Source organism: Anabrus simplex, chromosome 8 (assembly GCF_040414725.1).
Source record: "Anabrus simplex isolate iqAnaSimp1 chromosome 8, ASM4041472v1, whole genome shotgun sequence".
Lineage (NCBI taxonomy): Eukaryota > Metazoa > Arthropoda > Insecta > Orthoptera > Tettigoniidae > Anabrus > Anabrus simplex.
Genome location: NC_090272.1, coordinates 229,840,309 through 229,855,764, shown reverse-complemented (window position 1 = coordinate 229,855,764; position 15,456 = coordinate 229,840,309). Strand labels below are relative to the sequence as shown.

Genomic DNA, 15,456 nt, shown 5'->3' with positions numbered 1-15,456 from the left:
TGTAGGTTCGAGTCCCTCAACAGCACTAATCCTTTCTCAGAATCTGGGATGCCTTTCATTGGTCAGAGTTTATAACACACTCCTTGTAGTCTCGACACGAAATCTAGGTTATTCAAGCTCTGCAACTGTTTGCAAGAACATTAGTTGCGAACAAGAACTGCCGGTATATATTTCACCGAGGTAGTATCTTATCTTCCTGGGATGTTGAACGGTCCCTCTCAGCCTACAAGAGAATTTTATCGGACCAACGCAGAAGACACAAATCATATCACAACAAACAATGATCAAGGTAATGTTTTATTTATAGCATAGACTGTAGTTCCTTATTCCCCGACTTTACATACCTACCGATCTTCGTTAAAATCTGTTTACCCATTTCCTCGTGACTCAACGCTGATATGGACAGAGCAACAAAAATGCAAATTCATGAATATCTCTTATCATACCCGGTACGCTAAAAATGTGTACGACATAAATGATCGGAAATTTAATTCTACATAACATTAGTTATGTAGTATTTCTCGATAGGACCACTAATATCAAATATTTCAGAATTAAATTTAAAGCCTTCCCCTAAACTAGCATTTCACTCATCGTCAATATAATAATTTATAGCCTAGATTATAGAGACTTATTCCCCAACTTTGCATACCGATTTTTTTTAAATTCTCTTCAGCCGTTTTCTCGTGATGCGTGGACAGACAGACAGATAGACAGACAGACAGGAAATACGGAAAATTAAAAAGTGCATGTCCTTGTTAGTGTGGACATGACCGATACAGAGATATCGTTTTAAATTCTGAGCAATGTACAGACAAAACTCTTATTTTATATACCTGCTATTGTACTGGAAGATATAACACAGTTAAGGTACGAAAGGATCCTCCTATGACTGATAAGGTCACAAATATTAGCGTGGCTTAAATATAATACTTACTTAAAGGTGTAATCATCTGGTGTTCGCGAATATTCGCTGGTAGCCCCGGACCGACTGTAGTCATACGGATAATTAGCCACGAGATCTCCTCCGTGTAGATTGGCTGACAAGACGAACGGCACTTGCATGATGAGCCTCATCACGGCTCGTGTCTCAGGCTGAATCTGGAACACAGATGAAGTTTACTTCTCACTGACAGTTTTTCATATCTTATTTTTATGTGAAATATAAATTCTAACAATATTACTTACGAAAATATCTGACCATTTCTCCTCTAAAAGCAAACAGATTTATTTGTCTTAGAAAGTGAACTATATACAAGGAACACGTATTATCCGCACACTTTATCTTGGTGCCTTTGTGTACGGGGGTGAGGAGTAAGAAGGGAGCTGTCCCGGTATCGATAGTGCTGCCAACTGAATGAAAATGAAATCTGAATTGAATCGAGAATATGATCGATCGATATGAACTTTCTAAACCGCTATCATCTTAAGCCAACAACTATGTCACATACACATTATATAACATTATAAAACATTTCTCGATGCGAATCTTGTTCCTAGCATGAATTCTATACTTTGGCTTTGTTGTGTAAACAACAACAGTACTAGTACGTAAAGTGTACGCCAGATGTCGCACAGCGATGCTTAAGCGATTCATAGTTTGTGTTTCAAAGGTTGCCAGTACGAATCTCGAAGATCGCCGAGGTCGACCGATTCAGCACTAGAGTGTAAATGCACAAAGATAAAGTGTGCGCATATTACCAGATCATGAGTTGCTAGTAAGACCGTATGGTCTGAGTAGCAAGGAAGGGCACGATGCTATTAAGATAAAAATGAAAGACTCCCTAGGCTTAATAACGTCGGGGCCAGAAAAGAACAGTTGGCAAAGGGAGGTCGGATAGGATAGATTAAAATGAGGAGACTAAGGGCCATTTTCTCCAAATCGAGTTAAACCTGGTATAAATTAAACCTGTTTAACTTTAGTACCTAGTTTAAACTTGCGTCCATTTTCTCCACCAATTTCTGACACTCGTTTAGTTTAAACGGGCGAGCTGTCGTTGGCGCTAACGTTGGCTGCACTGAAGGAATAGTCGAAGGCATGGTCGATTGGAATTGGCTAATCAGAGCCAAGTAATTCAATGACCGACATTTTTGTAATAATATCAGCTGTTTGTGGCGAATTAATGCTATCGTACGTAGTGAATAAAGGACAAATTCGGAGGGATATTAGCTTTACTGATAAATAAATTGTTTATTGTGCGAAGTGTTGTGTCAATTTTACCTATTGCTGTCTACAATTTCTTGGAACGCACTTTTATTTCTTATTTTTCTCTGTCATGCTTTACCATAAACAAGTACCGTGGGCCTAATACGTGTCTTTTGATGTCTGAATTGTCTTACGGAACACACGGGGACGTTGAAATATTAAAATCCTGGTCTTTCAGCAATAGGCATACGGTATTCCTTTCCTCAGAAAATCAACATTTATGTAAATTTCAAGCAAACAAATTCCAAGCATGTTCGGGATCTATCTCCTATTAAAATCCATCGCCCTCGGCCTTGGATCCAGCAGACAGACCACTGGAGATGTATTACTTGATTCTATATTCCTTTATAACATAACCAAGTTCGCCAAGTTCGCGATATGTCGTACTGTATGCATAATACTCTTCTCCCTATAGCATTAATATTTCTATTGCTGGTATGCTGGCAATAGTTACGATGAAACATTCTTAACTATAATTTATTCTATTACAAGTTTACTAGCAAGCATGAAACACTTTAAATATATAATCTAGCGATTAGAAATTGTATACCACCGCCTCTCCTACCGTGCCGGTCAACATTCTGATGGTAAAAATATTTTCGACAAACTATTCGAACCGTCTAGTCACGGATTCGGACGATGCTGACGTAACGCTTTAGCGACCACAGCCACCAGGCACCATATGAAGAGCGGGCGTATTACACGGCTTATGTAAGAATATTTTTATGCTTCACATTACAGTATTCATACCACCAACAGTAGTTTACAGTATATAATATTATAAGGAGACTGCAATTTAAGGTCTGTGGTCCCCGTTGTTAATAAGAAAAATTCCTGTTGCATCATATCTTAAAGCAGCCAGAATCATTGCTTCTAGCGAAATAACATTATTTCGTGCAGTTGACGTTTTAAATGAATCCTCCTTCGATACTAGACAATCCTTGCTGTTCGCTTATGAATTATAAATCCATCAAAAAAACTCCGGCACATCCGATTTTCCAGTATTGTAAATTTTTGTTGGAATGCGGCTTCTTAACCTCACTTGCAGATCAAAATTATTTCCTATTTAACCAAAGACATAAATTCTCCCATTTTTCTAATGCTAATACTAGGTTTTAATTTTAGTACGTTTTCTAGTAAAGTGCTGCAGAACTGGTAGTCAAAACTAACCCTTCTACTAGGAAAATCTCAGATACGTTAATAAAATGTCAAGAAGGTTGAATATAAACAGCAGTTTAAACCAACAATATAGAAGGTTTAACTTTGAACCAAGTGAAACCAATATGGGGAAAATGAATGTTAGTTTAAACTCAGACTTAAACCAGATTAAAATAAACCTAGTTTAAACTCATTTGGGGAAAACGGCCCTAACACTAGTAAGTGGAAGCAATGCCAGGACTCAGCTAAGAGCCCAGTGGTTACCAAACCACATTCCTAAGTTAATAGCCACTGGGTATACTTTGAGTCGCCTCTTACGATAGGCAGAGGATACCGTGAGTGATATTCTATCGCCCACACTCACAAGGGGCCATGACCTAGAGACACATAAGACATTTATTATCATTTGATTTCCCCAAAAGGGAATTTGACATCATTGCTTACAACGTTCAATGGTCCTAATACGCCTCCGAAACTAGACGTACAGAAAAACCTCCGTTAATCAAAATAAACTGAGTTTACACTATTTTGGAAAACCAAATAATTGGATAGCAAGTAAACGTTGACTTTTGGCATCCTATAGTATTTTACATTGAAATAATTGTTTCGGTTAACTGTATTTAAATTATTATACTCAACATAAGACAAGAGATTACTATAAAACATTTCGGCAATACCAAACAAATTATACTCCAACATCCTAATGAGAGGTACTAATGGAAAACAGGCACATACTAATCAAGATAATGCGGAAATTTTAGCTAGATACTTAGAGAACTTACTTAACAGTGAGGAACCTTCAGAATATCTGCAATATGACGCACATCCAAAAAATAGGATACCTTTAGAAAAGGTTACACCGCCCGTTTATAATGAAGTATGAGCAGCAATTGATTCCCTTAAAAATTATAAAGCACCGGGAGAGAACCAAATCGTCGCAGAGGTATGGAAGAATGCTAATGACCAAACCGTTCATAATCTACATAAACATCTTATAGATATTTGGAATACTGCTACAATGTCTGAAGAGTGGAATATGGCAATAATTCAACCATTGCATAAAAAGGGCGATAGATCTGATCCAAATAATTATCGGGGAGTATCATTATTGGATATTACATATAAGATTTTATCTAAGATTATCTATAACAGAATACAGAGACATCTTGACTGTGAACTAGGGGAATATCAAGGTGCATTTCGTCCAGGAAGAAGCTGCCCTGACCAAATCATCAGTTTAAAATGGATTATGAAACATCATAGATCTAGAAACAAAAATTTAGTTATTACGTTTGTTGATTTTCAAAAGGCGTATTATAGTATACATCGTGAATCACTGTTGAATGTCCTTTAGGAATTTGGTCTACATTCCAAACTTATTAGCCTGATTGGTATGACTTAAGAATACTCAATCTAAAGTTAGATTCAGAAATGAGTTATCTAAATCATTTCCAATTACAACAGGCCTCCGCCAGAGAGATGGACTTTCGCCATTATTGTTCAATTGTATATTGGAAAAGGTCATGCGAGAGTGGACTAAGGTATGTCTTCCAAAAGTCAAAATTGGAAAAAAATATCAAACTAAATTGCTTGGCATTCGCGGATGATCTTGCGATACTGGCAAATGGTTTCGAAGAGCCTAACGTTCAATTGGAAGAACTTACAAATGTAGCGAAAAAAGTTGGATTGCAAATTTCGTATGATAAAACAAAAATAATGCCTACTTTCAGAACTCTAAATTCAGAGCTATTATTAAATAATAATAATAAACGAATTGAAATTGTAAGTACATTTAAATATTTGGGTGAAAATCTCACTTGGAATTGCAATGAAAAACCATCAATAGAGAGCAGAATATATAAACTGAAGCAGGCACAACGGATAAATTGGCCTACATACAAAAAGAAATGTCTTTCGATTAATGCTAAATTGAGGCATTATAACTCTGTTATTAAACCAGAAGCAACTTGTGCTTGTGAAACATTATTTAAACTCAATACTAGATCAACAACAGAACGCTTACAACGAGTTGATCGAAGGATACTCAGGACGACCATAAACAAGAAACATCAGGTGGATGGACAGTGGAGATTGTTGCCGAATGAGGTTATCTATCGGGAAAGTGAGTCCATCACAGACACGATGAGAAAAAGAAGAATTGCCTTTTTTGTCATATATTTCGACTAAGTGATAACAGAGTTTTAAAACAATTATTTAATTACTTTTGGAATAGTAAATAAAAAAACAACTGGTTTAAAGAAATTCAAAGTGATTTGGAGGAGTTGAATATTACCATGCAAACCATAGAGAACAGAGGCGAGAAAAGTATTTTGAAGAATAAATGCATCAGGCTTCCTCTGACCACTGTACATAGGAAACAATATGTTATAACGGATGCGGAGAGGGCAGCCAGGTCAACCAGACTCAAGACTTTTTGGGAGAAGAAAAGGAAGACAAATTTGTTGTAGTCTGATTTAAGTGCTCCAATGTGGGCGTAAACTCTGTAAATAAATAAACTAAAACCCAAAGCACATGCGCTGTAGTCCTGAGAGGGCATGGGCTACCAAGCGTGCGCTGCTCTGCCCGAAGGCCTGCAGATTATGAGGTGTCGTGTGGTCAGCATAATGACTCTTCTCGGCCCTTATTCTTGGCTTTCTAGACCGGGGCTGCCATCTCACCGTCAGATAGCTCCTCAATTGTAATCCCATAGGCTGAGGGGACCTAGTACGAGCCCTCAAATCCAGGTAAAAATCCATGACCTGGCCGGTAATCTAACCCGGGGCCTCCGGGTAAGAGGCAGGGACGCTACTGTAACCGTACAACAGGGTTACAGATTCCATTAAGTATTTATTGTTATTATCATTATGAACCCGATTCATTAGATTTTATATTCTGTTTCTCATCATTTAGACTGTAATAATTAGGTATCACGCATATTATTGTATTTAATCATACGTTAAGTGAATATGTTTGTAATTATGCTGTATATTAGTAAGTGAGATTTGCTGGTTTGATATAGTCATTCTGTGGCTTGTAACTCTAGGCAGATGTGTTGGCAGAGTGTTTTGCAATCGAGACTATGTTTAACTGAGAATGTTATGTGCAAGTAGGTTTTCCGGTGACTCATGCCGCATAGTCACTGTAATCCGCTTGGGTACGCTTATACGACACATGACTGATGACATCAGTGCGTGGGCACGTGATTGCGACCAAGTGTCAGTATTCGCCAGCTACTGTATGTTGAAGTGGAAGGGATGAACAGAGAGTAGGGAGATGAGTCGTCATCGCGAGGTTATAAAAGTCGAGGCAACGGTGGTGAGAGGTATCATATCTATCAGATCATGTGTATCAGTCAGATGTATCAAATGGAAGAAGTGGTCTTAGAGTGATGGTCAGAGCTAAGAGTTGTGTCTGAAGAAGTAATAATCGAGGAGGTCTACAAGTGGTGGTTGTATCCGAGCAGAGACTAGTACTATGTTGATAAAGAAACATCATCTTGTGAGGATGGACTTCACAAGATGTTTCAATAATATTTTCCAATTTCTTATAATATATTGAGTGGACGTAATTACATTGGAGCTCACTACACGCGTACATGGTATGTAGGCCAACTCCTTGTTATATAAGAAGATAACAGCAGACGGCTCCCGACTTCAGCTCATAGGTTTTCCCTGGAATTTCAAGTTCAACAGCGGTGTATACAGACATCAGGTAATTAAGCATCAGACATGTTATGCATTCATAAAGAAGAATGTAATCAGCGGCGATATCACATCTCACTTCAAGTTCATGCCAATAGCTTTTTTTGTTTAGATTAAATTTTCTTTTTCAGATTACCGCAAATCTCACTATATATATTTTTTTGTTAAATTAAAAGACGTCACTGCTTGTTCATTGTGACGTAAATTATAGTCAAACTCAGTTTTATTTTAATTATAATAAGTGATTCCAGTTCCATGTACAATCCTCAATTGTGGAAATGCAACAGTAATTTAATATTGTCCTGATCCATATCCCTGTATATTGCCAGATATGTGAGTTTATCACCTCACGCCTTGAGATAATTGATCTAAGAGGTATGCTCTACCAAATTTTGTTGTTTTTATTTAAAAAGCAACTGGCGCTCAAACAAATGTTATGTATATTGTGTGAAGGAGATGAAGGTATAAGAGTAGTGGTTGGAGTAGCCACACTACACCTACACCGTGGGGCCGGCACTTCTTGGTTTACTAGACCAGTTAAAGCCACTCCTGTTTTAAGTTGTTGAGTAAACCATAAAAAATACAGTCTTCATTACTCTTTTTGTTACACATCTTTGAAGCACGTTCAAGTTTCTTCTTAATTTGAGACCAGCTTGAAACAAAGGACGGTGTATTACAACACTATTGTGGTCACCACGCTGAACGACCAACGTGATTCCAAACGAGAAATAACATCTAAAACTGAGAAGTCCAGGAAACAACTCAGTATCATGAAGAAATTCCTTGTAAGGGCAGATCTCAGCCTGCAGCTACGAATCCGCATGATCCGCCGCTACATGTTCCCTGTTCTCCTATATGGATGTGAAAGCTAGACCCTGAATCCAAGCACTGAGAAACGCATTGTTGCCTTTGAATTGTATGTGTGCCGTCGTCTCTTGCGTATACCTTGTATATTGAAAATTCCAAATGTCGAGGTCCTTCATCGGATGAAAGTCCGGCTCTATGGCTAAATGGTTAGCGTGAAGGCCTTTGGTCACGGGGGTTCCGAGTTCGATTCCCGGTAGGGTCGGGAATTTTAGCCAAAATTGTTTAATTCCCCTGGCGCAGGGACTAGATGTATGTGCCGTCATCAACATATCATCACGACGCGCAAGTCATCTACGGGAGTCAAATCAAAAGACCTGTACCAGGCCTCTTTTGAGGCCACGCGCCATTATTTCATTATCGGATGAAAAAGCAAAAAGAACTAACTTATTATAAAACAAAGGAAAACACAATACTTAGGGCAGTTATCAGGGGCGAGCGGTATCAATTATTACAGCTAATTATTGAAGGAAAGATACAAGGGGAACGGTCTGTTGGTAGACGGAGAAATTCATGGCTAAAGGATAGCTTTTCATGTTGCATTTTAGATCGCTAGCCTCCGTATGGAGAAGCAGGAAATTGACCACGGCTTCGTGATTGGACACTGGTTTTCTTCCGAAAACTGAATAAATATTGGAATTAAAAAACAAACTGGCCATTTCGGTTACTAGGTCTCAGTTAACGATATTTACCGTGTTCTGCGACAGAATACATTTTCATATCATGCATTAAATTACTGATTTCGTTATAAATTCGCCTGTAAATAGAGGATAGTGCACTATTATTAGTTATTAGTTACCTCCCTTATGAAGGGGTGTGGTGTATAATGAGTTCCTCTTATGGTAATGTGTATGATTTAGGCGGGAGGTATCCCATGGAGCTGTTTCCACAAAAGCAAAAGAGTTTTCTGGGGATATCTTCTGATCCTGGCAATGCTAACACCATGCAACAAGCTCTTTGCACTTGAATAAAGTTAATAATTGTTAACAAAGAAATTACTTGTTCGTGTGTGCAGCTGTCTCCGGGTATTTGTCGCGTTTAGAGACGCGCTCAGCCTGCCCCGGTGTAATTGAAATGTGCGTTAGTGAAGATGGTAGACTTTTGTTATGCGATAAAAGTGAACTATGGCCAAATGCTGTAAAGTGTATTTGACGTTTAAGGGACAATTAATGTATCAAGGTGATTCTTCAATCCGCCATAAATTATGCGGCACTGAGTTTTAAAAATTTAATTGTATTTCCGTGAAATAAGAGTGATTGTACATTTTTATGAGACATTCTCGTGTAAGAAGAAAATGGCCATGGTGAGTGTGTGTCAGAGTCTGTATTGTATGCCCAATTGACTTAAAAATCAAGTTGTGTTTTATGTCGTTATGATCAGTTTCAAACACACTAACTGTATCCGGGATGAGCGGCTTAGATATGGCGCTGGCTTTCTGAGCCCGATTGGCAGGTTTGATCCCGACTCAGTCCGATGACATTTTCAGGTATGGAACTCCCGCGGGACAAAATTCCGGCATCTCGGTGTTCCCGAATACCGTAAAAGTAATCAGTGGAACGTAAAACTACCAATATTATAATACATTGTATTAAGGAGAATTGAGAGTTGACTGCCTGCAGATTTTACTACAATACAATGAACAAGTCCACTCTTTGCTCACCTACTCATAGGGCGAGTACAGAAAGATTTTTATTATGTCACGTTCTTTAGACAGAGACGGGTCTCGTGCTGACGATGAGAAGAGCGGACCAGATTTGCGTGTGCGAAAATAATGAAGCCACGAAAAACCAAATTCAGGCTTCGATGTAAAGGAGAGAGCATATTTGTCTCTGGTAAGACCCCAACTAGAGTATGGTTCCAGTGTATGGGACCCTCACCAGGATTACCTGATTCAAGAACTGGAAAAAACCAAAGAAAAGCAGCTCGATTTGTTCTAGGCGATTTCCGACAAAAGAGTAGCGTTACAAAAATGTTGCAAAGTTTGGGCTGGGAAGACTTGGGAGAAAGGAGACGAGCTGCTCGACTAAGTGGTATGCTCCGAGCTGTCAGTGGAGAGATGGCGTGGGAGGATATCAGTAGACGAATAAGTTTGAGTGGTGTATTTAAAAGTAGGAAAGATCACAATATGAAGATAAAGTTGGAATTCAAGAGGATACATTGGGGCAAATCTTCGCTTATAGGAAGGGGAGTTAAGGATTGAAATAACTTACCAAGGGAGATGTTCAATAAATTTCAGATTTATTTCCAATAATTTAAGAAAAGTCTAGGAAAACAACAGATAGGGAATCTGCCACCTGGGCGACTGCCCTAAATGCAGATCAGTATTGATTGATTGACAGTGGGGTTTGAACCCATAATCTCCCTTATATAAGCTAATACCTATAAGACTCGCACCGCGTAACCAATTCGCGCAATATAGAAACATTTTGAGCAAGTACAATTTCATTGTCACAGGCAGACGAGAAAGATTTAAAGAAAGAATTTTGAAATTTGATAGCCTGCCTGGTGGCCATATAGTTAAGGCTTACCCGGTTTGGGTTCCGTTGTTCGAAAAAATGTTCATCAGAATGTTGGCCGGCTGGGGAGGAGAGGAGAGGAGGTGGTATATAATTTCTAGTCGCTAGATTGAGTGCCAAAAGCCTGGACCCAATTTCTAAACCTCTCCCCAGTCTCCAAATGGAGTGAGGGCATATGACGCTATTGATGGCGATTCGTTCGTCGGATGGAGACGTTAAGCCTTTAGCAGACGCCTTGGTGCTATTCGACAGCAGTAGGCTATGTTCCGGCACCAGTTTACACCTCTCCCTTCCTACCATCATATATCACATGAATGAATCTCGTAATTCCTCTGATAAGGCTGATTTCAGGTCGTAAAATCTCGCTACGGGAATTCATCTCACTTCATACACAATCCCACTGAGAAACGGGATGAGGGCTGGACATTAAACACATTTATTCTACTTAAGTACTTTACCTAAGAATAATATATTAGTTACTAAAAAATTGAGCAACGTGGGACGAAAATTGGCCCAGAACTAGAAAACTAAAATTATTCCACTCCCTGACTCCTCTCGACAATTCTGTTATACATCCCTCCTCCGGGTCACCGACCACGAGAAGAAATCTTTTGAGTCGTTAAGATTGGTGTGAAGTGGCGAGTCGCGTGCAGTACAGCGAGACAAACGCTAAGAAGATGATGATTATTATTATTATTATTATTCTTTTTTAAAGGAGCCTTAACATCTAGGCCGTCGGCCCCTAATGGTACGAAATGAGACAAAATGCAATGACAATTTAAAAGTAGAAAATTCATGTTCTGACCACAAAACAAAACGTGATGAAGAAGAATGAATGGATGATTATGAATTTTTAAAAATCAGTGGATCCGACCCGCAATGCGTCGCCTTCCCAGAAATTATATTACTGGCCAGGGGACTGCTTCCGAAGCACCATCACGGGCAGCGTAAGCACGTGATGTTCTGCATATAGTGGTACTAATCACAGGTACTGGAAACCCTCAGTGAACCGCTCTCTGCTGTTACCAATCACAGACCTATTGTGTACCTAACATAGTGGTACTACTCGCAAGTAAAGGCGACCCATGGTGTGCCCCGCGTGATGGCACTAATCACGAGTATTTCATGGTTCTAATTCAATCATCCCTTGGTCGCGTCTTTTAGTCGCCTCTTACGACAGGCAGCGGATACCGTGGGTGTATTCTTCCTCTGCGTCCCCCACCCACAGGGGGTAAGAAGGAGAAGCTAAGTAACCTCCCCACCCCATCCTATTGTACTGTAAATTCCTGGCAACAGTGAACAGTGGTATTCTCAGCCATCTATTGGGGTAATGAAGAAATTGGGATTGTTTTCTGGTAAACTTGAAGCAAAAATGTGTCTTTGTTACAGCAGTACCGGTACAATGGTTATGTAACATCTCACCGCTTCTGTGAGTCGATCCACCTGGTTGAGGAGATGGTTGTTGTGGTTGATATGGTCCAGTTCGTTGCTGAACATGATCTTGTCCAGGTCCGGGAAGTTCCTGTTCAGATCAACACTGTTGTTGTTGTATCGCCCCGTCAGATAGTCTCGGCCACCCTGGAACATGAGAGAACATCTCGTTACTTGGAAAGCAATCAGAATACTAACACAGCATTATGTTGCTCAGACTATTCTGTATAACACAGCTATCTGAACTGACGTTAACTGAGAGCTTCATGTGATAAGTGAAAAAAACAAGAGAAGATTTGTTTACCTTTAATGTGCTGTGGTACAGAGACGTTTAGATGTCAGTGTGTGTGACTTTTGGATTATAATAAAGCCTTCGAAAGGTCATAATGATTGCTTCATTCAAATGCTCAGCCAGAACAACTTGGGCATGAAGGACATTCCGATAATCAGCAACATTTATTACAATCAGACTGCTAAAATAAAGGAAGGTAGGGAGTTACCCGAGGAGATGGTAATAAAACGTGACTTTGGACAGGGCTGTGTCATTTCTCCCCTGCGATAAATCTATACTCAGAGGACCTATACAAGCAGCTTTAGCAGAAGAGGCAGCAGGAATTAAAGTTAACGGTAAAAACAATCAGCAACTTGAGATTTTCAGAGGCAGCAGCGAGTCGTGGAGGCAAGGCTTAGCACTAGATGTGAGCAAGACACGTTTTATGGTAGTATCTCGAATGGTGAATGGAGAGTCTGTACAGAGAGTGACAGTGCAACTTCCTTCTAGTTCCACTACTCATGTTCTTCTGGTCTTATGATTTTCTCGGTCTTCCTCTGCCTTTTTTCCCAACGCTTTCCCTTCAAAACATTTTTCAGGACTTATTGTGTCTGAGCAGGTGGGAGATCAAGTTTTATTTTCCATCTCTTTAATGCGTGTACGTTTTTCATTGAACTCTTTCAAAGAGGAAAGGTCAGATTTGTCGTCAGTCCAGCTCGTTCTAGTGAATCTCCACCACACCACGTCATCACCTCCACGGTAACTCCCTCATTTCTCCCAAATGTTCATAAGAAGGGGTTTGCAAAAGCCTTCCTTGTCTCAGTGCTCATGTGCCTGCTAGTTAAAATGTACTTGTTGGTGTGGAAAGCTTGTTTATCGAAAGCTAACATGTTATTTCTTTGAGAACCGCATCCGTTGTCACCAGCGACAATGCTTCCCAAGTAACAGAATTGTTCTATTTTAGATATCGTTGGCGGTTGTAGAGTGAGCTTCGCCCTACAAGTAGCCATGGCTGGTCCGACAGCTCTACACTCCGACCGACGAACCGAGCAGAGCAGGGGTAGCTATGGCTCTTACCGTGGCTCTACGCCTCTGCAGTCGGGAGACGGAGAAGAGCTGGTCCCCACCATCACCTGTCTTGAGAATGGTTTGCCATTCTCCTGCTCTAAGGCGAATGCCGGGACAGTTCCTAGTATAGGCCACGGCCGCCAACCCGCTCACTTTTACCTTACAAATTTCTCTGGTCTCAGAGAGGGCGGGCCGCCGTGCCCACTTAAACTTCTGTAGTTAGGTATTTAAAACGTGCCTCGCTTTATGTTTGCAGTAATTCTCCGACCATTCTTGTTTACTATTACAATCTTCATTTTCTGACCACCGATCTTCAGTTTGTACTGTGTGAATCAATTAATCAACATTGATCTGCAGTTAGGGCATTTACCCAGGTAACAGATTCCCTACTTGTTTCCCTAGCCTTTTCTTAAATGATTGCAAAGAATTTGGAAATCTATTGAACTTATCCCCTTGGTAAATTATTCCAAACCCTAACTCCCCTACCTAAAAACAAATATTTGCCTCAACTTATTCTCTTGAATTCCAACTTTATCTTCATATTGTGATTTTTCCTACTTACACCACTCAAACTTATTCCTCTACTAATGTCATTCCACGCCATCTCTCCACTGACAGCTCTGAACATACCACTTAGTCGAGCAGCTCGTCTCCTTTGTCCCAAATCTTCCCAGCCCAAACTTGGTAACATTATCGTAACGCTACCCTTTTGTCGGAAATCACCCAGTACAAATCTAGCTGCGTTCCTTTTGATTCTTTCCCAGTTCGTGAATCAAGTAATCCTGGTGAGGGTCCCATACACTGGAACCATACTCTAGTTGGAGTCATATATGCCCACTCCTTTACATTGTTACTACAACCCCTAAATACTTTCATACTTATGTGCAGAGATCCCTTTATTTACAATCCAATTTATGTGATTACTCCAATGAAGATCTTTCCTTATATTAACACCTAGGTATTTACAGTGATCCCCATAAGGAACTTTACCGGGTGAGTTGGCCGTGCGGTTAGGGGCGCGCAGCTATGAGCTTGCATCCGGGAGATAGTGGGTTCGAGCCCCACTGTCGGGAAGCCCTGAAAATGGTTTTCCGTGGTTTCCCATTTTCATACCAGGCGAATGCTGGGGCTGTACCTTAATTAAGGCCATGGCCGCTTCCTTACCACTTCTAGGCCATAAGACCTATCTGTGTCTCCACGACGTTATGCCAATTGTAAAACGAAAAACTTTCACCCCATCAACGCAGTAATTAAAACTGAGAAGACTTCCTATTTATGAAACCACAACCTGACTTTTAACCCCGTTTATACCATTGCCTGCTGTCCATCTCACAACATTATCGAGGTCATTTTGCAGTTGCTCAGAATCTTTTAACTTATTTATTACCCAACACAGAATAACATCATCCGCAAAACGACTTCTCTGATTCCACTTCTTTACTCATATCATTGATATATACAGGGTGTTAGGTGTATATGTGCAGATATTTATTGTAGCAATAGAGAACGATGTGACGAACCACTATATATCAAACTTTTAGTAATCCTCGGAAGTTATTCTCGAGAGCAAAGGGGTACGATGTTTTTAGAATAGGCAGTATGCCTTGTTCTTGTGAATGAATAGCTTTCCTTTGATAACAGGCAAGTCACGCGCCATCCCTGCCAAACTGGTTTCTGTTCTGTTTATGTTTAAGAGCAAATGCACTACTGTGACAGCTGAGCGCTCCCTATTCAATGCCACGAGATGTTACGTAATATACTTGCCAAACTGGTTTCATGTTTACGAGCAACTGACTTACGTTAACAGCTGAAGGCTACCAGTCTACAACATGTTACGTTACATTATCGCCAGACTGGTTTGTTGTTGTTAGTATTTAGTTTCCGTCTTAGGGGTTTCAGACAACACTAGTTATCGGTTTCGGACCCTGGAGATGTATTGAATTCTCAGCGTTAATACTGGTTCATTTGCTGTTACGTCCTTTAGGGGATAGGGATATCTGTGGTCGTCAGCCCTGTGGTCTAGTGAGTATGGAAATGACCTGAAAACCTGTGTCGGTGCGCGACCTGTACGAGCGTGTGATATAATTATTGGTTGGGATACGCACGCCGGGACGTGAAATGCGGTACGATCCCCGTTGTGCATTGCGTAAAGGTAGAAGAAGGAAGACAGTTCCTTGCGCCAACGAACAAATGCATGGCATAGGATATCCATATGAGTAGAATCAGAATTGAATTATCGAA

The 15,456-nt window shown here is 40.1% G+C and overlaps 1 protein-coding gene across 3 annotated transcripts in view; it reads right to left on the bottom strand.

The window, feature by feature from the left end:
• LOC136879035 (carboxypeptidase E) overlaps positions 1 to 15,456 on the bottom strand; it is a 216,768-nt gene that overhangs the window by 40,476 nt on the left and 160,836 nt on the right. For all 3 annotated transcript variants that reach the window (XM_067152763.2, XM_068228931.1, XM_068228932.1), the window contains exons 4-5: positions 11,868 to 12,023; positions 938 to 1,101 (exon numbers count right to left, since the gene is read on the bottom strand). In XM_067152763.2, the coding sequence (XP_067008864.2) occupies positions 938 to 1,101; positions 11,868 to 12,023 (320 nt within the window). The remainder of the gene's footprint in view (positions 1 to 937; positions 1,102 to 11,867; positions 12,024 to 15,456) is intronic.